Source organism: Fusarium vanettenii (genome assembly GCF_000151355.1).
Source record: "Fusarium vanettenii 77-13-4 chromosome 5 genomic scaffold NECHAsca_5_chr5_3_0, whole genome shotgun sequence".
NCBI lineage: Eukaryota > Fungi > Ascomycota > Sordariomycetes > Hypocreales > Nectriaceae > Fusarium > Fusarium vanettenii.
In genome coordinates, this window is record NW_003315878.1 from 404,293 (window position 1) to 428,075 (window position 23,783).

Genomic DNA, 23,783 nt, shown 5'->3' on the forward strand with positions numbered 1-23,783 from the left:
AGGTAAAGTGGCATCTGTAGGGATCCGGCGGGGTTTGTTGTGGCTTAGATCCTGGAGCATTAAAGAACAAGCGCGCCAGGCACGACAGACTCAAGAGGAATTCCAGCTTGGAATAATAGATAGATAATTGAAATGAACATAGAAATAATTTATTTGGTGTATTTATTGAATCCTTTGCCATTTCATGCTGTGTTGTGTTTACTTATGATGGAGATCAAAGTGAAGTTTACAGCATAACAGATAACAGCTATTTCTGGTGGTAAAAGCGACTTATCAGATAGCGACACATCACTTAAACACCAATGTCAAGAAGCTTGAGGGTGATAATGCGTCAAAGAACAATAAAAGCGGTGTATAAGGAAGAAAGAGAAGCAAGAGACAAGAGAGGATAAATCTTTCAATCTATTCTCGGCTTTCACTGCCAAGGTCCTCGCTTCTCATGAGTATTTGTCGAGCACCAGGCAGAAGATTCTCCCATGACGGCCTCAGGACCCCTGAACAATCTCCATAACTCTGTTAAGCCCTCGTTTATGAAACGAAAATTGCCATATTTACTTCTGGCAAAGCTGTCAGTTGCCTAGCTGAGAAATGGCGTCGAACCGGATCACTCTCCCCCCATCCCGGACAGCAGATGCCCAATTCCTGCAAGATGCGTCTCCCTCAGCCTGGGGGATACTCGTCAGCTGGTACTCTTATCAAGATGCAAAGAGTGAATCCTTCCATGGGATCTTGCCTTGGATACGTGGAGTACGTCCTGTAGGGAGTCCCCCTGTCTGTACGACAACGAAGATGTCAGCAACGGAACAAATATGCTCCCCAGCTGAAGTATCTCAGACAACCTCCCCCGGTGTCAACCTTACGGCTGAGCTCCTTGGGGGGTGTTAGACAAGGGCGCGCCACAATAAGCGACCTTGATCGGTGCTTGCCTGGAAAAGCTGTAACCATCGCGGGTCCAAGAATCTGCCGCGCTGCGGTTAGCCAACCCCGAATAGATCACTCCCACGTCCGCAGACCAGGGCTGTTTCAGACGTCATTGCCATGCTGTCATTTATGGGTGTCCTCCTGTCGGTCACCCGCAAGATGACCTAAAAACGTACATGGCTTTACACCAAGCTGCTTCAGTCGGTGGCTGGCACTACCGACCCAGGATGAACGGAGAGGGCTGAGAGGTCACGTTCCTTGCTCGTCGAGTAGTGGTTTTCTTCTCCCCTTTTCAACTGTTGACCCCTGGTTTATGAGATTCTGACGTCGACGTCAGGACAGGAGCAGAGAAGGGTCGCTCCCTTTACTCGTCTTCTCATATCATGACTGTAAGGTTCCCAAAGTGAGACATGTACACACAGTGCAATGGAAGAAAACAGGATATTTGCAAGAGCATAAAGCCGCTTAGGCAACATTGACCTCAAGGCGCAGCCCATCGAGTAGCCGTTGCAGAGCGACATGACAACTGCGCATCAAAGAGCGCATGCTTGCGTCCTGGAAAGAGTGAGTTATCAATTCTTCCAGGGCCATAAATAAAAAAGAAATGTCTTTTTTTACGACATGCAAAGGAAAAGGCACGTCTTTCAACACCCCGTTATAGCTTACGGGCTTTTGTGGTTGCACATTTTTGTCCTTCCCCCGCGGGTCAAAAAAGAAAGGATTCTGCCTTGGCTGTCGTCGAAACATGCCTTGGCCCGGTGACCCAAAGGGAAGAGATGGTGCAATTCGATTGGGTCCCGTCACTGCGAGTCGACGGAGTTTTCCATCTCGTGCTCTTGATGCGCTGCTGCACTGCCACCCCTCAAGAGTCCCAAGATCTGGGAATTGTGTGTCTGCCCAGACTGTCAACCACCATTTTCGTACTTGCTCTTCAATGCGCTACACTGGCCTGACTCTCATAGCATTTTCGGCATCTCCCGCTTTCTTGTCTGCCCGAGAGTCTGGAACCAAGGGGCCTCCGGCATGACGACGTTCCGGGTGGGGGATGCAGTGAGACATGCTGGATGGTCGGCAGTCGACGATATCGTCTTTTACGAGAAACAAGTGGTTTTTCCTCGGATTAGCTGCCGAGCTTAAATTCCCGTCTTAGTCATACAACTTATTTTACCAAGATTTGTTTGTTCATTACAATTCCCTGTCATCAATGGTGATGGCATCTCCCGCGGAACTCGCAAAACTCCATGCCAGACATGCTCGAACCGTCAAAATGATCTGCTGCTATTCTCGCACAAAAAACCTTGGGTTTCAGCTGAGGATTCTGTGGCATATGACGATTGCGTCTCGATGCTGTCATTGGCCGTAGAAAGGTAGCCACGAAAAAGCCATGTAAGACTCAGCCCAACTCAACTAAGGAAACCAGAGCCAATGGCTCGGCGCCACACAAACGGCGCCCGTTTGATCCCCCTTTCGGCTACCATATTTTTCTTGACCACCAGCCAAGGACTTCTTGTCTATCGTGGTGTCTTGGCCGGTGAGCCACATTGTCGGCTCCTGCATGGACGGGACCAGGACGAAACGAGCCTAGGCAATGCGCCTCGACGCAACTTTCCGTACAGTGCTTGTCCCTGGCCTTGTACTGACACCCTGCCGGACGTTCTGCCTGTTGCTGTGGGATTCTTGATTCTTTCCTGTCTATCTTGTATTAGGCAGCATGGCCGATAACTCAAGACTTGGTTGAGGGTTGCGGGTTGTAAGCTCCATGCAACGCAAGACGGCCTCGCAGAATCTTGTCGACAACGACCCTGGACCAACCATTGAGGAAACATCAGGTTGGTGGCTGATTTTGTCTCGCTGCTAGAGCATCCCTTGTCAAATCTCGATGAGAGGGACCACTAATCTCGTCTTTGATGAAAAGCAACTGCGGCATGTGGACTAGACAATATCAAGCATCAACAGGAGAAATACAGGGAACAATACCAAAACTTGCGCCTCCCTGAAGGTGACCGGGGTGTCCGATATACTCCAACTTTGAAGCTGTCTCGGACAACAAACAACACAGAAGCATAGCCATGAGCGGTGTGTGTGTGCGTTGCAACGGCTCCTCCACCAAGACTGCCTCGCCAAGCTGGACCCTCTCCCACGATGCCCTCGAAATAAGCATCTCACGCGTGGAGGCACTGCCTCTCGGCACATGTGTCATTCACAGCCGTGCAGGTTGCGGCACCCAATGGCTTGGCCGGGCCTCGTCCCCCCCATGTTACCGTCCGGGTGGTGCGCCTTCAACCCGGAACACTGCCACGCTCCCAGGCTATCAGCCCTAAATGATGCAGGCGTTTGACGGCTCTTGACGTGCGGGCTTGAGAGGCTTTCCCGCCGGTTCTAAGATTACCTTCCAATGAGGTTGGCCGTAGGCCCTTTTTTTTCGAGGCCGTCTTTGCTCTGTCTACCCTTTCTCTCTTTTTCGCGAACCCTACCGTACAGTGTGGGGGGAGATGCTACTTTTGTTTCAAAGGCCAAGGCAACCAGCTCGAGCCTAGAGGTCGTCTGGCTTGATGTTTATTTTGAGACACGGTTCTTCTTGATACATTTATTCGCTTGGCGCCCTGGAGACTCTGGCAGCTTTCTCTCTCGTGGCTTCATCACCACAAACGCCTATGTACACTGCGACTCAACAACAGCATCCATGGCCTCCAAGCACCCATTGAGACGGTCGTGTGCCTTTTGCCGGGCGAGGAAGATCAAGTGTTCCAACGAAACCATCTGCGAGGCCTGCCGCAAGCAGGGTGCTGACTGCATCTACGACTTTGAGTCACCACGGTCCAAGGGTCGAAACCCGAGCATTGATAGCAACAAGTCCAATTTGCTACATGTTCGAAGCGATCATGGGTTGCCGGATAGCAAGAGGAGAAGATCTTGCTCTGCTAGCTCCACTCCTTCTACTCCCCCGAAGAACCAAGAGGATCAGGGCGCTCCAGGGGAAGCCTTCGAAAGCATCGCTGCCTCCCTAGAACAAATGTTTCGGGAGAAATTTCCTCACAAGTCTGTCAAATTTACCTCCGAAGAGCAATCCAACTCCCAGCCAAAGTCCAAGGCCAAGGATATCAGGTATACCGGTCTTCTCTCCCTCCTGGCCTACGACCTAGTCGGGCTTGTCGTTGACAGATTTGGCTCCTTGGGATGCTACCACAATGAAGAGAACAGTAGTCGATTCTTCCAGTCCGGTCTGACCAGCGATAATACCCAAAACATGTTCGACAACCTTGTCCAGGGAAGCAACCCCCTTTCCGACTATGGCCAACGACAGCGGACGCAACTGATCGATGTCTGGTACTCCATCCACCCCCTATCTTTCCTCATCTCCAAGACCCTACTTCTTCGGGAGGTTCGCGACGGCACCTGCGACGAGGTTCTTATCGCTGCTATGCTCGCCGAAGCCAGCTTCGTCCTTGGAGACGAAATCAGTGTTGGTCGTGGCCGTGACTTGTTGAAGTGGGCCGAAGCACAACTACAGAACCGTCGACGTCATCAACAGTCCAACGAAGACAACTCTATACATTCGAACATAGCTACGAGGGTATACAAGCGAGTCTCTACTGCACAAGCTTTGGTCCTTCTGGCCTGGAACGCCCTCTCCTCCTATGAGTTTCGTCGGGCAGTCTGCTACATTGACCTGGCTAGCAAGATGGTGACGGAGATCAAAGAATGCATGGCAAGAGATATGTCTCCACCAAACTCCAGTCGTATCAATGGGGTCGATGTGTTGGATGTTGAGAGAGAAGTTGTGACCTATCTCTGGTGGACGACATTCTCCCTGAATCTCTGGACTTGTGTCCAGACGGGCTTCTTACCCGAATCCACTCCCGCTACCTTTACCCTTGATTCCCTTCCTGTAACGGAGGCCTCCTCTATCATCATTCAACTTGATCTGGTATCTGAGAACTTTAGCACGCTACAGAAACAAAAGAGCAGCATGCGCGAGATGTGGCCTCTCGCCCACATTTCCAGCACTGTTGCCTATCTATTCCTTCACACTTCCGACCAGGCGGCAGCGAGACATGGAGTGGGTGTTTGTCGAGAGGCTATCCGCCTTTTTTCGGGCGAAGCAAACAAGGCAGAACAGAAAACGAAGGCGCCCTTTGGACGGCAAGCTGACGATGCTTCACGACACTTGCTCCTTGCATTCCACCATACCATGGCTGCCCAGTTTCTCTTCCCAAAAGCCTTTCGGGATCAGGCAACCATCTCTCCAGATACTGTTGATCAGTTCTGTACGTCGATGGATCAAATCCTTCGATTCCTCTCCTTGACTCCGGAACAGCCTTGCGACCCTATCTCTATCACATCCTCCCTTCACCAGTCCCTCCCCAAAGCTCTTTGCCTCCTTCTTGATACCTGCTCTCGAGCCTTCAACTTTATCCGTGCCAACCTAGGTCTCAGTCTGAACGAGACGTACTTCCACCAGGGGTGGGATGGAAGACTGCATCCTCTTGCAACTCGGTTATACAACATGAGCAAGGACGACCGCTTCCATCAGGGGTCGACGCTTCGCTCCGTGAGGAAGCAACTCAAGACTTGTTCTCGTGCTTTTGGAGCAGCTGGTGCCTCAAACTCTCTTGGCATCCCTGAAGCAAACACGAACAACATGCGCTCAGCGTCACATTCTCCTCAGCACAATGTCCAGGCGCCCGGCTACTTCACTACCGCACCACAGGCGATTGGTGATGCGTCATCCCCCTTCTCATGCATTGAGGATATCTCCAGAGTATCTTCATCTATGCCATCGTCGTCTGGCTCATCAGCGAGCGTCTCGACCCAATCGTTTACTCCTTTCGAGCAAATGAGCAAATGGCCTATTGATGGGGGGTTCTCTCCTGATATGCTGAGCACAAGCACCTTTAGCCCTCCTCCTGCCATTCAGCATGGTGTCACCAATGGATCGGCTATGAACAGTATGTGGTATTCGCAACCTCCGATGATGGACCTCGAGCCCGCCGGCCCGGTCTCGATCCAGCTTGGACAATGGGTTTGGCCACCCACTAGCTCCGAGGAAGCTACATATCTCTCCTTCCAAGCCTTGGATATGGAAGAGGCACCGGAATAGATTGAGCTTTGGAAGATGGTATAAGCCAAGAGGGCCAAGATTGGGACAAGACTTACGAAACTTGATAAAAAAGACGAAAGGTTGAGGCGGGGTTTAGGATCAAGGCTTCTGTAGGGGGGGGGGGGGGCTACCCACCATATGATCTTTGCCTGCTTTCAACGCATAGACTACATCATATAGCACGGGATGCTTCTGCCGCCGGCGGCATTAGGCCATGGAGTTACTGCATGTCATCTTTGGGTACAGCGCGGGCGTGGGGTTTGGCAATTCATGACTTGTACGTATGAAACGAAACAACCGAGGCTGGCACGTCTCTGAAGAAAAACAAAGGGACGAAGAATGATGGAATGAACGCGATCGAGATTAGTTTCTCCAAATTCACCTACATGTTAGATACTTGAAAATCTTGACTATTCTCAAGGCTCACCACCACCACCACCTCCAACACCTCCAACACAGACCAGACCCACCCACAAGAACCAGAAGATATATGCAGTTCGCTCTCAGCCTTCAACACCCGGGTTTAAACACTCAAGACGACCAACTCGCCCAGAGAGGCAAGGCTAGATATCTCTCAAGGCTCGGCACCAGGAGGAATACCGCTGCCTACGCCTCTCCACATCGTCCACGCTGTCACAGAGTCGCAGGAGAAGCCAAATGTTGGTGTTAACACTCTCACCATACTTATAAGCGAAGGGCAGGACTAAGCTTCTGAGATTCCCTCCTCGGTCGCGCAAGAGAACGAAAGATCAACTGAACTTCCGAAATTTGAGGCGCCACTCAGCCTCGGGCATTTCTAGCTGCCCGCTGTTATTGCTGCCGTGCGTCATGTAACCAAGAAAAGGATTTATCCGATGGAGAAGAAGTGACGATGAGACGCTAGCAAGACTTATTGCCGGCTAAGGGAATTTGTCTAAGGAGGACAAGGAGGACGAGGACGAGGACGACGGGACGCTGGCAAGACTACTCACCGGCCAAGAATTAAGCCAGAATCCAGGTCGGTTTCCAGGTCCTGGCATAGGTAAGCTAATTAATTTCTCGGTCCAGTCATTGAGTTAGCGGTAGTCATATACTACCTTACTACTACCCCCTAAAACCACCTTATTAATTATGTCCGCCATGGGTTGCCATATCTCCGTGAGTGTGAGTGTCTTGTCGTCCCTTATTATTCCTATCTGCCCCAGGGAGTATATCTTGTATATCTGTGGACCTTGGCGTTATTCTCGTGGTCTTCTAATCTAGGTAGTATGTGGTGTCTCGTCTCATAGTGATTCCCATTGTTATTCTGTATTGGTGGTATATGTTGTCTTATCTCTCTTCTCCTAGTCGGGATGACCTTGTGTCTCTTATTTCGGCCGTAATCTTCTCTCTATGGTGGGCTATATAAGTATCTAGCGTGAGTTTATGGTGAGCCGAGTTATTATCTAATATAAAGCTATTTATGTATTCTGTCTCTATTATACTAGGGTATCCTCCCTTAAGTGGTATATTGTCTTTGTCCTCTGCTCCTCTGGAGTCATAGTACCCCCTGGTGCTCTTAAGTATGGCGTCACCTGCTTATCTCTTTCTATTTGACTCCCGGGGTCTTAGTCGTCCTCGAACCCTCGAGGGCCTGTTCTCTTAATCGCCGGAGTCTCGTCTCGTCGTGTCTCAATGTTCTCCCTGCCCGGGTGTAGTCTAGAGAAGTATATGGCCCGGGAGAGATGTGTTGTTGGTAGGGAGGTCGGGCACGGTGGGGAGACTTGTGGTGTCCCGCGAAGATCTTCACTCGTGTTCGTGACAAGTCTTTGGCAAAGTAGGGAAGTTTGTAGGTAATTTGTCTTCGGCAGTGTGATCGAGTTCGTGGGGAAATCCGCCGTGTTCTCGGTAGAGAGTCTCTATGTAGTTGGTATTAGCAGATGTTCCTCTGTGAGGGAGCTCGTGAGGTCGATTTTACCTGGCCCTATGGGACGTGGGGATACCACGAACTGACCTCTAATGAATGAACTAACTCCTTGATTAGAACTAGAATGAAAAGGGTGAGATATGAAATCATGCCTACTGCCCGAGAACTTCATAGCCATCTACAAGTTTAAGCGCTTCTCTAGGTGTGCCAGGAATTGATTGTCATAAGGAGGTGGATTCCAGGGGCCAGGTGAAATCGATAAGTTTAAGCGCTTCCCTAGATATACCAGGAACTGATTATGATAGAAGGACGTCGATTCTAGGGGGATGGGATCTAAGCTTGTCCTCGTGTGAGCGCTCGTAATTGGTGTAGCTATCTCGATCTGGACTCTTCTCGCTCCCTTAGTGTCTGAGTTCGCCTGAAAAGACACAGTGAGATCCAGGTTTCGCAAAGATCCGTCGTTTGATCTATTCCCCTATATCTCGATGGGACCGGAATTCTCCTTGCTCGCAGCAATGGAGTTTGCCTCCCGCTCCTCTAGCGCGTGTTCCCCAATGTCCCAAGAGTGTGGGACGTCTAGCGAGCGACCTCCGAATATAAGTTTTATAGTGGGATGCATAGGATTACTAGGAGCAATTGTCGCTCAAGGCGCTCGCCGACGCTTCATCTTTCACCATCTACCACTGTCTGTTTTGTCTTCCTCGAACGGCCGGATTCTGTCACCGTCGCTGACGAAACACCCTTCGCATCCTCTTGCGCCAGCGCCGACCTTCGGCCATGTAAGGAGAATGCTCTCGTTGTGCTCGCCAATCGGGCATGTCTTGAGGCTTCGAACATCTCCAGGTCCTCTGCCACCAGCGCAATAGTGTGCCACGCGTTGTCGAAAAGCTGCTCCTGGTCGTGCGAAGGAACTTGTCAAGCAGACAGAGGAAGAACAGAACAGTACTATGGCATATACCATCGCTGTAGTGTAAGCTCGTCCCTCCGGCCCGGGCTTAAAGGCATTTTCGGTTTCATCAGGGAAGGACAGAACATGGACAGGGCCGAAGTCTAATAAACAATGTATTCTTCTAACGCTTTTGATCTTTGAGCCCTCGTACTCTGAAATGCACTACCGTCCAGCTGCGGCAATCTTCACGCCCATCTGCCTCGCGTGCTGAGCCATGAGGGCGTCAGCAATAGTCAGAGCGGCCATGGCCTCAACGATAGGAACCGCGCGAGGAGCAACATTAGGGTCGTGACGGCCCTTGGCGGTCAGGACGCCCTCGCCCGAAGCGTCGTAGCGAGCAGTAGTCTGGTCCTGGGAGATTGTAGCGGGGGGCTTGAACGCAACGCGGAAGAAGATGGGCATGCCGTTGGAGATGCCGCCCTGGATACCGCCGGAGTGGTTCGTCTTGGTCTGCAGGCGGGAGGGAGGAATGCCAACGCCAGCGCTCGGCGTCGCATCGTCGGCGGCGGCGGTAGACACGAAGGGGTCGTTGTGGCGGGATCCGAGCGTCTCGGAGCCGCGGAAGCCAGAGCCAATCTCAAAGCCCTTAGTAGCAGGAATAGACATGATAGCGTGGGCGAGGAGAGCCTCAAGCTTGTCAAAGCACGGCTCGCCGAGACCGGAGGGGCACCCTCGAATAATACAGGTTACGGTACCACCAGTAGAGTCGTGCTTGTCGCGGAGCTCGGCAATCCTATCCTCCATACGCTTCGAGACGGCAGTATCAGGGCAGCGCACGGGAAGGAACTCATCTACCTTCTCGCGGGTTAGGGAGTCAACAAGCTCGAGGAACTTGGGGTTGCTACTAAGGGTGTCGATATCGTCGCTATCGGTTGTAGGCTTGTCCTCAAAGAGCTTGATGTTGCCAACCGAGGAAACAAAGGCAACGATCTCGACACCATAGGCCTCGCGCAGCCACTTCTCGGCAACAGCGCCAGCGGCGACGCGGGCAATAGTCTCACGGGCGCTGCTCCGGCCGCCGCCAGAGGAGGCCTTAATGCCATACTTCTCAAGGTAAGTCCAGTCGGCGTGGGAGGGGCGCGGGTAGAGGTCGATGGTCTTGGAGCCGTAGTCGTGAGGGCGTTGATCCTCATTTGGTACGGTCAGGAGTATGGGTGTGCCCAATCTGCGACCCTAGGGTATTAGCATCATGGCAAACATCATGACTTCCTGCAGGGTTGTCCCACGTGCGCCCAAACTCGCATCCAGATCCTATAGTCACACGGTCCTTCTCATCGCGAGGGGTGGTGATGGCCGATTGGCCCGGGCGACGGCGATTGAGCTGCGGCTGGATATCGGCCTCGACGAGGGACAGGCCTGGCGGGCAGTTCTCAATGATACATGAGACGGTCTTGCCGTGGGACTCGCCGGCGCTGTGACGATGGAGGTTAGTAGGCTGTTGTCTTGCGTTCCTAGCAGTTTGGTGGAGGGAGAGGACTCACGTCGTCACGCGAAAGTAGTTGCCGAATGTCGACATGGTGTCTTTATCCGTTCTGTATGTTCACTGGGTGAATTGATTGACGAAAGACAAAGACGTTGGAGGGGGAGGGGGGGTAATGTAGCGATGTCGCACAGATATTTTTCTGGGGAGTCATACCTACACCGGCGCCGGTGCAATTGAGATCTGTTATGTAAGCTCACAACGCAGAGCCAATCAGAGGTTAACTTGAAGTCAGCCACATAGCCACACTTAGCCACAGCTACCGAGCCACCATACGAGGGCGCCGCTGTAAGTTGCCTCTGTAAGCCAGCTGCAAGCTGCTGTTACAAGCTGTTTCAAGCCGTTGCAAGCTGCAAGAGCTTGGTCAAATGAACGGCTCTGACATTGGGGGGATTCATTGCGATGGACTGTGCTCCGTACGACAGGTCTGTTAGTGTGGAGGGCGGACGAGCGAAGCGAGGACAGCCCTCTTCGCGAGAGGCCTGCCGGAGACAAATTTTTGTCCAGACCTGGAACAATGCGGGACTTCACAGGTTAGTTCATTCATTCTGGATCCTTGATTTGGTATTGTTCGGTCCAGGTTCGTCGACAGATGGCGACACATATGCAGTAGCTTCCTTATCAAGGCCATTTATTAGAGGGACATAACTGGCGATCGTCTGTCACTCTTGTTGAGCATAATAAACTTTTTTTCCTGAGTATGATGCAGTAGTCAATTGAAGGAGACGTCCATGAGATCTGTCTGAATCACCAAATTTCTGCGACAAGAGAGGTATCTATAAGGGTAGCTTACACGTACAACCAAGATAACAGGATCAATAAGTTGCTAGTCAGTTCCTTCGAAGTGTTCATACCTTCCTCACCGGCAAATCAATCACGGTATAAAGTTCTCTGGAGGTTGAAGTTAATACAGCTTCAGACAAAGCCACCGTGTCGCACCCCAATGCGCCTTCCCTGGTACCTACCTAGACACTTGATGAATGAGAGAAGGTTGGCGGATAGTGGGTCCCGCATCTGCAGCCACTCCCGTCAGCACGGAAATAAATAACCTTATTTCCAATCATAGAATTTTGCGGGGGTAACGGCCAACTTTTTCTGTCAAGGTGGAAGGTGCGGCCGACTCAGCCTCCTTGAGTACTTCATCATCTCGGGAAGAGATATTGTCGCCCAACAAGTGAAGGGTTATAGTTAGGCACTAAGGCTAGCAAGGCACACGAATGGTGTACGCTTCGGCGGATACAATGCTTTCCCGAGGCTGAAAGGAGAGCTCAATGTCAGAGACCAGTGACAGAACAGAGTTTCAACCGCGTTCCTCTCTCCAGTTTTGAGCGCCGTTGGCGCGACAACTCTGGAGAGAGAGGGTGTAGTTAACAGCTCTCTGTACATGCCAGCGTTGACGAGATTGCCGCCGGCAGAGTCGCATGGGCCCGCGTTCAGAGTTCGGACTCAAAGTTGGCTTTTGCCCCTATTGCTCATTTCATCCACCGTATTCTTGATGCCCAATTCTATTGTTTGCCAGTGGGTCTGTTGGACGCCCGACGAGAGTGCGTACCAAGTGGGACATGCAGGTTGAGCTGAATAGCGAAAAGAGGATGCATAGTAGTTGGGTATGTTGGGAACATGCGTCTGGGACCCGCAAGGACATTGGAATATATTCTCACTATTGCATTCAGCGGGTTAGCGTATGCGCAACCGGTAACGGCTTGCGGCCTATTCGTTCTCAAGAGCACCAACTGACGGGTGATAGGGCAAAAGGGGATGGGGAGGAATAGAGTCACAGGGTAGAGGAAGAAGTTCACGGGTCTCAGTGAAAGAATATATGTTTGAACAAGTGATCATTGTAATTACTGGATCTCGCTGGACCAGTTGTCATGCTATCTATTGAATAGTGTCCCAAACCTCACGCCGTTAACCATGTTATAAAAATCTTTTCACAGAAACGCTTAAGCCATAGAGAACTGAAGGAGAACCTTGGTGACCCGGTAAGGGTCGGCGTTGGAAGCAGGTCGTCGGTCCTCGAAGTAACCGTAGCCCTTGGCGGCAGTTTCCCGAGGAACGCGAATACTTGTTCCACGGTTGGCGACACCCCAGGAGAACGAGTCGATAGAGCCAGTCTCGTGACGGCCAGTGAGACGCTGGTCGTTGTCCTCGCCATACTCGGCGATGCACTCGGCGTGGTGGGGCTCCAGCTTCTTGAGAGCCTCCTCGATGACCTTCATGCCACCCTCCTCGCGCATAGCCTTCGTAGAGAAGTTGGAATGTAGCCCAGCTCCATTCCAATCTCCCGCAATGGGCTTGGGGTGCAGAGAAACCTTTGCGCCGAACTCCTCAGAGATACGGGCGAGGAAGAATCGCGAAACCCAGAGCATATCACCCACTACAAATTTTTGGTGGTTAGCGACGAAATGGGGCAAAACGGGGAAAATTCGGACATACTCTCAATGCCCAGGCAAGGGCCGACCTGGTACTCCCACTGGGCAGGCATAACCTCAGCGTTGGTGCCAGAAATCTTGATGCCGGCGTCTATGTGATGTTAGAATTGGGTGTCACGTGACTACCTTCCCGCCTCGATTGAACTTCCACAAATGATGATTGCGACGTCCCGTCGCAATCATCATTTGTGGAATGTCTCAAACGTGCAGAAGGCTTCGGGGGGAGAAAAACTTACACAGGCAGGCCTTGTAGTGAGCCTCGACGATATCACGCTGGACAACCTTGCCAGTACCGACACCGCAGTAGTACTCGCCCTGGCTGTAGTGGGGTTAGAAAAGCTTACACAATCTAATATCAGACGACTTACGGAGCAGGGAAACCACCGGAGGGCCAGCCGTAGGGTCGGTTGTCGAGACCGAGGAGAGTGTACTCCTGCTCGAGACCGAACCAGGGCTCGTCATCGGCGTAGGTGTCCATGACCTTCACGCAGTCATGTCGGTAGTTGTACTTGTTGGGAGTGCCATCGGCGTTCCAGCACTCGGCGAGAACAATGATGTTGGGAGAGCCACGGAAGGGATCGGGGTAGACGGCGCAAGGTCGGAGGTAGACATCGGAGTTGTCACCGGGGGCTTGGCGGGTAGAAGAACCATCGAAGTTCCAGACGGGGAGGTCCTCGGGCTTGTACTCCTTCTCAGGGAGAGTCTGTGAAGATTCGATCAGTATAATTGTTCTTCGTCGTCGTTTCTTGCTTCCTTCTTAATCGGGCAATGTCGGCTTTATCCAGGCCGACGGATCGGGACCCGTAATACCCCACAATGTGGGGCATTTGGGCAGCTATTTTTGGCCCCATTGGCCGGAGGCAGGCGCGACGCCGGAAAGAGCGAATGCGCTGCTCAGCCTCGGAAGACCCTGCGGCGTGATGACGCTGGGTCCGGCCGGGTGGCCAAAACTTGCCGATTCGCCATCGGAACAGGAAAAAGGCAGCCCGGACAAAGGAGGCCGGGAAAGGAGAGAATGAGTAAGACTTACTCGGGACTTTGATCGAGTCTCGCCATCGGCATCAACCCAGACGTACTCGGCCATGATCTGGCCCTTCTGGTCGAGCTTGAGGTACTTTGCGAGGGTCTCGGTCCTCGAGGTGGTGGGAGCTGAAGTCGCCTGTGACATGTGGTGTTAGTGGGCGCCGATAACATGAGGGGCAATCATGATAAGCCTCACCATTGTGAAGATTGTTTTGTGAGGTTAGGGGGGGAAAAGATTAGAATTCCAAGCGAGATCCGGAAGAATGAAAGTGAATTGATACTGAACGTATCACACAAATAGACGGGAATGTGAAGGATGACCAAATTCAAGCGTTTGAAAGTCCGGGGCGGATGAGGGTTTTATGTTGACGGATTTGAGCGCCGCCGTCTTGTCTCCAAGCACCCAGCTTGACTCTTTCGCCCACCAAAAGATAAGACTTGCTGTGGCCGGATGCAGGGGTGTGGCTGCTACCGGCCATGGTGGGGATTTCGCCCATCACAGGGTGCGATTGGCGTTCGGCAGGGCCTGAGGAGGGGGGTGGCGTAAAGGATCCTCGCAAACCGCACACGCACATGGAAGATACATGAGCTCTACATAGAACACCTCCTTCTCCAACATGTACTTTGTCTCGCGGGAGAGAGAGAAACCATAAGGTAACGACGTTCCGTTCCAGGGATTTACTCTCGCCACACCCCGAAGCCCAGCCCAGGCCAGACCAGAACCCGAGAGAGCAAGCTGGCTAAATTGAGCGCATTCAAGAGTCGAGTCGGCTCGGAGTCAGTTTCTCTCTGTCATATCCCATCTCGTTGTGCGCGCGGCGGGCAGCATCCCACCGCCCGCTCTCATCATATCCGGTCTTGCGGTCTTCCGGTCAGCCAAGGGGCCCCCCCATTCATTCCCCCAACCGGTTTTCAAGAAAGAATGGGCTGCGTCAATGCTGCTGCTGCTGCCGGCAGGACAGCTATTCTCTTCAGGGCACTGCCGCCTCGTGATGACACCGAGGCGGGTAGGGGAGTCGCTGAGTACCCATATGACATAACGGGCGGCGGCCTCGGCGGAGCTCTGCTCACGAGGGGGTGTGTGCGCCGGGTCTGGTCCATGTACCTCCGTACTCGCACAGCCGCTCGGCGGAGATCGCCAGCGGCATATGGCGGTGCCCCTTCGAGGTCCCTCCCCAGCCACCACCGGGCCGGGTTGGCTCAGCGACCTCTTTAACTGAACTGTAATGCTGTAGACGCAGTGAACAGTGCCGATTCGGCTTCTATTTTGAAAAAGGAGTCATCTGAGAATTGACGACCACGGATGGAGATTCCTGTAGAAGCGCCCTCCTCCGACTCGCTCGCCCACGGAGTCCCATCCCCGACGACCAGGCCAGACCATAGACGCAACGCAATCAGTTCCCCCCCCATCCTCGGCCAATGCAAATGCCTATCCAAGACCCCAATCCAACGTGCGCCAGGGCCTCTTATCGTCAGAAAACTGTTAAAGAGTCAAGTTAGCTGTGGTGCGTGTGTGTGCCCGCCGCATGCCCGCAAGGGGCAAGGTGGGGTGACAAGTTGAAGACCTTTCCGCTCATTGATCAGCCCGCCCACTCGGCGTGTGCCAATTACTCTTCCTCCAGACCGAAGCCATCGCGGACTGCCTGTAAAGGCTTGACAGTTTGTGATTACGCTCTAATAGTCATGAGATAGCGATGCTATCTCATTGACCTCTGTCCCCCATTCCCCATCCCCCCCCATATTGTGTGTGTGCCCCCCAAATCCTCCTACCAAGGCGTCGAGGCTATCAATGGCTCCCGCACCTCACCCGCGAGGAAGATTCTGGGGTTGAAGTGTGGGACAGGCAAAAGAGAGACAGACTTTTTTGACGCGCTGAGGCTGGGCTGGCTTGTGCGGCCAGAGACGACGCAACGGTACCTTGGAATCCTTGTGCGGTCGTCCCCAGTATTCCCCAGGAACCAGTGATATTCCTGGCCTCAACGAGAGATCCGTCTCTGGACCCTTTTTTTTACCCCTGGCCCACGTCCCAATGTCATGTATGTACATACCTACATGTAGCGAAAGGCGCAAGCACGCGGCAACGCATCGCAGATGGCAGAAGTCTGCCATGGCCAACAAGCGCCCTGTTCGAGCCCCTCCCAGATGCGAGCCATGGATGACTGACCTTGTAAAAAATTTGCCCTGTCGCTTTTCTTTTCCTTCTGGGTTACCTATTTTCAGAGTCCGGGCTTCTTTCAACTTGTTCCTGTGACTCTTGGAGAAACGTCTGAGCTCGGTGGTTCCGGTTTGTCCCCGTTCTGTTACCAAATCGTTTGCTTGAGCCCCAGACGGTTTATACTCGTTTGGGTAAGAGGCCCTGTTTCTTTGTTCGACATGTTCCAACCTGTTCACAACCCTGCGCCGCATCGCCATAGGCGGAAGCCTTGTGCCGCCGCCTCTTGGTGCTGCCGGGCGACGAGTCGGTGTCTCTCCAAGCACACCCGTCCAAGGTACCACACCGAGGACCTGTACAGATACATAGAATTAGTGTATACTCTTCAAAGAATGTCTATAATAATGTGATGAAATTTTGAAAACTATTGATAGAATACTTCATAAATTTGATGAGTTTTATGATGTTTTTTATTTTATTTTCAAGTCTTTTCATCTCATTCTATCCTAAAAAAGTCATCAAGTTTGACGTGCTCGGGGTACACCTCCAGCTACGTGGGTACTGCACCAACAAACGCCACCCCAAAAAAAGCATGCTTCTGGAGTCAGAGGAGCCCACACCAGGACGCAGGACGCAGGACGGACAGCAGAATCTTATCGTCGGCCCTTGATTGGTCCCGAGGATGTTCTGCATAATGCCTGTTATCTCACCTTGGGCTGTCACGGCCACGGCTGCCAGCCGTTGGAAGCTCCTGGTTGGGTAAAATCGCTCAGGCGGGCTGAGCAAATCTGAGTTTTTGAATGAACCCCCCAGTCTTTTTTTCCTTTCCGTTTCCCCAGACCGTCACCTTGTAGCTCACTCCGGATTGTCAGGTCCCAAAGCTTGCTCTCCGGCCTCGGGGAAAAAACTTCTTCATCTGGTCCCGTAGCTCCTAGTTTAACCCACGATCCCTTCATCTAGAATATCTTTCGGGATGTTGACCGACATCCCTTCCCCCTTGGCAAACTCACCGAGAAACCTCTCCGTTTTCCCGGCGTCGAGATTTTTATTCCCGAGCTGGGCCCGGTTGCTTGTAACGAACCGTTCATCTTGCTTTCTCCTGTGGGCACGAGACAAGGGCAAAGAGAGTGACCTTGTTGCAAGGGTTGCAAGTCGCCCTGCACATTTTGACTCTCAATTGACACATCCTCGAGTGTCTGACAGTCATGATAATTAACAGGGGAGTATAAACAACGCGCGTGCATTCATAATGGGCCACGTTTGTCTTTTCCTACCTTGAAAAATTGCAGGCGAATATACATTTCTAAAACATAATGACTTGGTACACGGACGCGTTATACATGCACGTAGCTACGTTTTTGTACCCCAGCACCTGCGAAGTTCCCCATCAAAACCAGGGGGTACGTACTGAATGACCCACGCAGATGCAATCGACACAATTATCTACACATGTTTAGGACGGCAACTCATCATAAGAATCGTGTCTTATTTTAACCACCATTTCCTCTTCGGTCACTTACATGCCGTGCGGTCTTTTTTCGCCTTCATCGTCGTCTCGGACACCTGGGAGAGATCTGCGGCTCCCCGCAATCGTGTAACTCGTCTTCCCAGAAAGAGCCAGGGCCAATCAGAGGCCTGTGCGACGGTATGACACGACGAAATGAGTAATGAAAGCTCTGCTAGCCTCTGGGCTTACCCCAGGTTTTACTGTTGATATCTTTCCCTATCTTTGCGTGAAAGAGCAAACTGATCGCGATCAGTAAAGGCTTCGTGTCTATTGGATCCTCGGATCACGGGTGCGGTTCCCTTTTCCTCTTCCCGTTCTACCGGGCGCGACAATCCGGGGAAGATTGGGTGAATGAATCACGTCTCCAGAACCCCCGCGCGAATGAGGTCGTCCTGGACTTGTTGAGATATCGTGCCGGTTGGAAATCCCAATCCGCCGGCTGCGCATTGGATCCCGGCATCTGGGGTAGATGCCGAGATGCTCGGGATCCCATTCCAGGGTGCTGGGTTTCAGAGTTGCGGGCGTATGGTGAGCACCAAGTCGTAAGCAAAGGATTTTGAAAGAGGAGTAGCGAGCCTCTTGGACGAGTTGAAGAATTAGAGTAAGCAAGCAGAGTCCGAGACTGAGATCAGCACGATACAGCCTGTTTCATATTTCACAACAGGTCCTCCAATCGTGTGGATCTAAGCTGCTGTGCCCTCGTGGCTCTTGATTGTCTTACACCTCCCTAGCCACCACACCATGTGCCATTCGTGCGCCCGGAGGTCCCTCCGGGTTGCCTCCCGAAAACTCTCGCCGAGACCCGGGCGGGGTGGGCGGGGGTGTGACGGGGCCTCACCGGGGTTGACCTTGCCGAAACCCAGGCCAAGTGCTTGGTGCGGTTCAACACCACAAGTGGCGACGGGTAACGCTGGTTTAGTTGTCATCCTGAGCCGAGTTTTATGAAAATCAACGGCGGGTTTATGGGTCAAGTTCTACAGCAGAGCGGGTTGTTTCCACGAGATTTTCATTGGTCTTGGCAGCGTACCCCTGCACCCGGGTCAAGAAAAAAAAGATGTCGTCAGTATAAACCCATTAGCTAATTCTCCCCTAAAGATAATAAGAATAATACCGAAAAAGAGCCTAAAGAATTGCCTCTTTTCTAATATATCTTTTGATTCTTTTATTATATTTTATATAAATTTATCCATAATAATTATGAGGAGTTAGGTCACTCTCTTCTGTTGTCTCGTTTATTTAGACCCCCTTGCCCTGGAAGGACGGAAATGCACCAGAACCTCTGATGACGTCGTTTCAACTAGCCCTACACACCCATGACGCTCTGAATGGGGACATCCCAGTACCAACTTGCTACCGCCATGCCGCCAACACTCATCGAGACGGCCATGAGAAAGTTGACATCATTGTTGTCGAGAAGATCCCATCCACTTTCAACCACACGAGAAGGCCGCTCGTCCCCAAAACTTGCCTTGCGGTGCTTGTCCCGAGGATCGTAGACATCAGCGTCAGCTTCACCATCGTCATCGTCTGCAATGGCGGAACCGCCCAGCTTCGCAGTCGCTCTCTGACCTTCCCCATGCATGATGGCCGCTTTGATGTCGGCCCTCTTCTTGGAGTGCGCTGCCGCGGCCTCGGCAGACTCAGCCACGAGCACCCGGTTGCCGCCCTCCCCCTCGACGATCTTTCCAGACCGGACGTCCTTGACTGATCGCTGAAACATTCCGCCCAGGAAGCTGTCGAGCACGCTACCCAACGTGCCCCAGATCACCATGAAGCCCATAAACTTGCGTCGTTCGAGTACCGACCATGGCGATCCACCCCCAGGTTTCTGTGCCGTCTCCTCGCTGCATGAAGGTAGGAACATCATGGACGCAGTGACGATGATCATGGATCCCAAAAGTCCCGCGCCAAGACCCATGAGAGTGACCCCTCCATTTGTTCCGCGAGGCACCTTTCGCAGTGTTGGCGACGTGATGAGGCGGGGCTGGCTCTTGGACAGAATGCCCAGTTCAGAGCTGAAGGTATCGGCAGCAACGGCGGCGTAGTTTGCAATGATTCCAACAACAAGGAGATCGCCACCCCAGGAGAAGCACAGTGAGCTCTCGGGGTCCGGAGTATTCGGGTCGACAAAGGCGGCTTCTCGTTTGCGCAGTTGGTTCGCGTGGAGGATCGTGAGGACCGAGGCCATCAGGCTATTGGCGAGGACTGGCGCGCAAGAGTTAGCTAGCTCCTATCGGGGACAGCGCTTCAGGAACTTGCCTTGAACATGCGTCCTAGGTCCTTCTCCGCCAGATGATCCCTTGGAGGGAACTGTGTAGTGCGACTTGACATCTTCCTTGATCTACGGCCACGTCAGGATATCAAGGCCGGTCCATGGCGACGGGCGCAAGAACTTACATGCGTCACGCGTGTTCCTGCTAGAAAGAAGACACAGAGGAGAACGAAAGGAAGATTCCATGGGTGGTAGGCGTGCGCGATGGCTGTCAAGGTTGCGACGGCTATTCCGGCCGGGGTCAGCGAGTTCCTGCTCCACGCTCGGTAGACGAGCGCGCAGGTCGCGGGGACGGCAATGATCGGTTTCATGGCCGTCGCTGTCGGAGCTTGCGGGACGAGAAGGAAGCTTGGAGGGGGTAGAAGAAATGTGCGTTGGAGCTCCTGATAGATCCAACTGGCATGTCCACACTGGATTCAATTTTGGAGTGTGAGCTCAGATTATCAGCTGACGTCAGCGACGGTGGCTGCTGAGGCCAGAGCACGTGGGTGAGTGAGCTCTTCTGCACCTCCCAAGGTAGGGGTGTGTGAGATGGACGACACCAACCATTGATGGTATGTCAAGAAGCATAATTCAACTACTGTACATAATATGAATCTCTCAGCGAAAGGGAATGAATTCTTAGTTGTTGTCATCATTTTTTAGTGCTTGACACTTGTTTGTATTGACAGTTCCGCCCTGTAGGTTATGGACTGGAGGGCTACCGCTATTTATCAGCTTACACCGTGTCGACAGAAGGTCATTAAATGCAAATGGTGCGAATTTCGCATTGCTATGCGATTAAGGACATGGCGGTTCTGTTATCTACTATCTCTCAAGTTCAACATTGGAGCTTTCGGCATATTGTTCCTATCTCATCTGTGCGGGGTTACTTTGATCATATGTGATATCATTGCGAGATAAGAAGCTTGAGCACCGAATAATCCTAACCTTTATTGGACCCCTCGCTTCACTCGCCTGAGAGCCGCAGGGTGGTGTGGTATGCCTGAACGGAGCTCACGCGACCTCGTGATTTGCTTGTACTGGGCTGTGACTTGTCCTGAAGAGTCAATTGCGTATCAGAAGCTCCCCAGTAAGTGAGCTTGCATGACCTCTTCTACCGACATCTAATCCGGTCGGCATCTGGCCATCGAACCCCTCCGTCCCACATTAAGAACGCTACCGATTCGATTTCCTAAAAAGGACGCTCCCGGGCCGGAAAAGTGGGTCCAGACACCGGACCTCCGGGCCGATTCTGAAAGGGCCGACATCAAGCGACTCTTTCGACGGTGGCGACATTCGGCATGCGCATGTTCGCGGCTGATATCACAGGCTCCGTTTATTTTTAGCCTAGACACGGCCCGGTCTCCTATCATTGAGCATGAAGCGATACCGGTGCTCGGTAGAGGTCAGATGAACAGGCCGTCAGGTGAGGACAACACCCATCAAGCTATCACGGAACTATAGATAAACAAACCATCCCCGGAATTAAACCTTTACCGAACTATCATCTTGAAAACCTAAACAAAAATATGTGTCATATATAATGACTAACTCTCTAAACAAGCATTCCACATTTGAGGCATAGGGTAGTTAGATATAGATACTAACAAGTAAGTGCAAGTCATGCCACAATAGATATGATCCATACAGGCATGGTTCTAACGCATGCTATACAGGTCTAGCTCATATTAAATAGTATTTTCCTGGAAACATACTAAGAGGCTTTAGTATTCTTAATACTTTATCGCTGGCTTAAAGCTTTAGATATATGATTCTATTTTTCTATGTTTGAGCTCAACTATACTCTATCCCCTCTCCTACCTGATACACATAGGGAAAATACTCACCATTCTCTCACTAGTTTTAGATATTATAAGGATCAGAGCCACAGTGGAGCGAGAAGGCAAAGGCGAGAGATCTCAGGATTGAAACCCCAGACCAAATATTCTGACATTGCTCTTCACGTCCACACTCGACATTCCCAGTCGCTATGGTTTTACCTACATTAAAGACGATAGCTGAGTTCCTCGTAGGCTAATAAACAAAAATGATGAGCAGGGGAAGGCTTACTGAAATATCCTCACATAGCAGAAGTATATACCCTCCAGTGATGCTCAAAAGCACATTGCACTAAACTGGGATGACATACATTTCTTCTGGTATCTAAGCATCCGAATAAAGCGATGATGCGCATTCCCTGTGACAAGATCTTGACTCTGTACCCGAAGAAAACTACATAGACAGCCTCTGAGAAGGAGATCGACGGTATAGAAACTGGTAGGTCCATGGCCTTTGGCCGAGCTCATCGATAACGTCTTGACTTAAATGCACTTTTGGGCAGGCCATTTCCAATCCCAATCCTTTTCTGTGTTGATCTTCTCATAATGTGACGATACTAGCGTTGTCTAGTAGGCCTGGGGTTAATACCGACACCTTCTTTGACAGTTGCTACCCTCTCATCGGACGATATCGTACTTCAAGATGCATGGCTTTGTCCCTTCTTGGTAGAGCCTGGCTAAGTAGCCAGCGAATAGCTGTGTTATCCTGTGTTCTGACCCCCCTCGCTCCTATCTTTGTCTAGCTTGTATTTTTGGTTGTTCGGTCTTGAGGTCATGCTGGTTGAGTAGCCTGTTGATGACTGGGCGATACTGAAACTTGTCTTCCTCACTTCCTTGAGTATTTCGCTGTCTAGCCTGTATTATTTGGTGATTTGATCATCGCATTTCTCTGGTCAGTTACCATTTTTGTCATAGGCGAGGCCGCCTAAAGTAACGCTGCCTTTCTTGACATCCGAGAGACCCAAGTCGAGATACCTGGATATGACGGGCGTGGTATGGAGGCGAATGGCATGCCTTTCGTCTGATTGCTGCTGAGACAGTCACTCATGTTAAGGGAAATACCAAGCACGCATGGGGTTCGCACGTGTTGAGCGAGAACAGGTCGAAAACCCTTCGTCTTGTCACATTCAAAAGCTGTGGGGGGGACTGCCACGCTGACTAGTTTGTTGATCTGTGACGCCGAATTGAAGTCTCGACTTGACCAGAAGGAATTCGATTACAGATGCTGAAGGAGGAGAGGGTGCTGGCTCATTTTTTTCGTCGGCTTTCCCTGTATCTATCCACTGACCACTGGCGCATCCTCTGGCACTGGAGCCGCGCTGTCTCTGTCCAAAATGTGAAAACTTCAAGTGTCTCCTGCTTGTGAATACCTTGTGATATCCGTTGGATTGTCTGCGCCGCTATTAGTAAAACTATACTGTGGATGAGTCCTTACTCCCTCCCCCCTGGCAAACCTACCCTTGAAAGCACTCCTCCATGTTCCATCATTTCTCTCAGTAGCACCCTCGTCTGACAGCTCGCCGTGGCTGTTGCTCACTCCTCGCTCTTCTCGAATCTTTACATGATCCTCTTCAGCCCTCATTCTCCTACCTTCTCTTCAAACTCGCCCTTTTTCGTTAATACTTTCCATCTCTGTATATGCCTCTCTCCTCTTACTCTTATCTTTTCTTCTTTTCTTTTGTTCTTGTCGCCCCTAATTACCCTTTTCCCTCTGTTTTGAACCATTTCCCCTCCACTTCTCCTTTACTTTGGCGATCACCCTCAACTCCACGTCCCACGGCCCTTCTATGATCTTTGACTTCGTCTCCTGGGTTTGGTCTGATGTTGCAAATACTTAGCGGGGTTGTTTCGTTATACTTTGTGGTGTTTTGACATCAGGCTCGAGTTCGACTACATCAATTAGCCGGCGGCGACTGATGAACATGAGTTATCATCCACCTCTCACACCTCCAGTTAAGCAATTTGAAGATCATCTGAAGTCATATCGACCACCTAAGGACCGCGGGCAGCCTCCCTCAATCAAGGTAGTGTCATCCCGGAGGTCGGAGACTCGTTGCTGGTTGAATCGAGTCTTATTAGAAATATGTCGCGCTGTGGAGATATGCCCCGAGAAGCCATGGAGCGACAGGACTCGTATTCAACAGAAGTCTGACACCATTTTGGAAAGGAGGCGGGCCTTGGTTCTCTGCGTTCACACGCATGAGGCCGGATGTATGGGATAAGGATAGCTGGTATATCGTC

At 51.7% G+C, this 23,783-nt stretch overlaps 4 protein-coding genes across 4 annotated transcripts; 1 reads left to right on the plus strand and 3 right to left on the minus strand.

The window, feature by feature from the left end:
• Positions 1-3,604: 3,604 nt before the first annotated feature.
• Positions 3,605-6,729, plus strand: NECHADRAFT_93512 (uncharacterized protein; the record flags this gene model as incomplete). The annotated part of the gene is made up of 2 exons (XM_003050702.1): positions 3,605-5,870; positions 6,662-6,729. The coding sequence occupies 2 exons, from the start codon at positions 3,605-3,607 to the stop codon at positions 6,727-6,729; spliced, it is 2,334 nt and encodes a 777-aa protein (XP_003050748.1).
• A 1,767-nt stretch (positions 6,730-8,496) lies between these two features.
• On the minus strand, positions 8,497-10,372 carry NECHADRAFT_61025 (uncharacterized protein; the record flags this gene model as incomplete). Its single annotated transcript, XM_003051076.1, has 3 exons — positions 8,497-10,021; positions 10,083-10,268; positions 10,338-10,372. 3 exons carry the CDS (start codon positions 10,370-10,372, stop codon positions 9,019-9,021), a joined length of 1,224 nt encoding a protein of 407 aa, XP_003051122.1. The 3' UTR covers positions 8,497-9,018.
• Positions 10,373-12,138: 1,766 nt separating this feature from the next.
• NECHADRAFT_61028 (uncharacterized protein) lies at positions 12,139-14,165 on the minus strand. Its single transcript, XM_003051077.1, has 6 exons — positions 13,988-14,165; positions 13,799-13,927; positions 13,137-13,471; positions 13,005-13,087; positions 12,773-12,859; positions 12,139-12,713 (listed from the first exon to the last, which is right to left on the minus strand). The coding sequence occupies exons 1-6, from the start codon at positions 13,988-13,990 to the stop codon at positions 12,280-12,282; spliced, it is 1,071 nt and encodes a 356-aa protein (XP_003051123.1). The 5' UTR covers positions 13,991-14,165; the 3' UTR covers positions 12,139-12,279.
• A 4,588-nt stretch (positions 14,166-18,753) lies between these two features.
• On the minus strand, positions 18,754-20,033 carry NECHADRAFT_69283 (uncharacterized protein; the record flags this gene model as incomplete). Its single annotated transcript, XM_003051078.1, has 4 exons — positions 18,754-18,977; positions 19,020-19,655; positions 19,692-19,791; positions 19,848-20,033. 4 exons carry the CDS (start codon positions 20,031-20,033, stop codon positions 18,754-18,756), a joined length of 1,146 nt encoding a protein of 381 aa, XP_003051124.1.
• Positions 20,034-23,783: the final 3,750 nt, after the last annotated feature.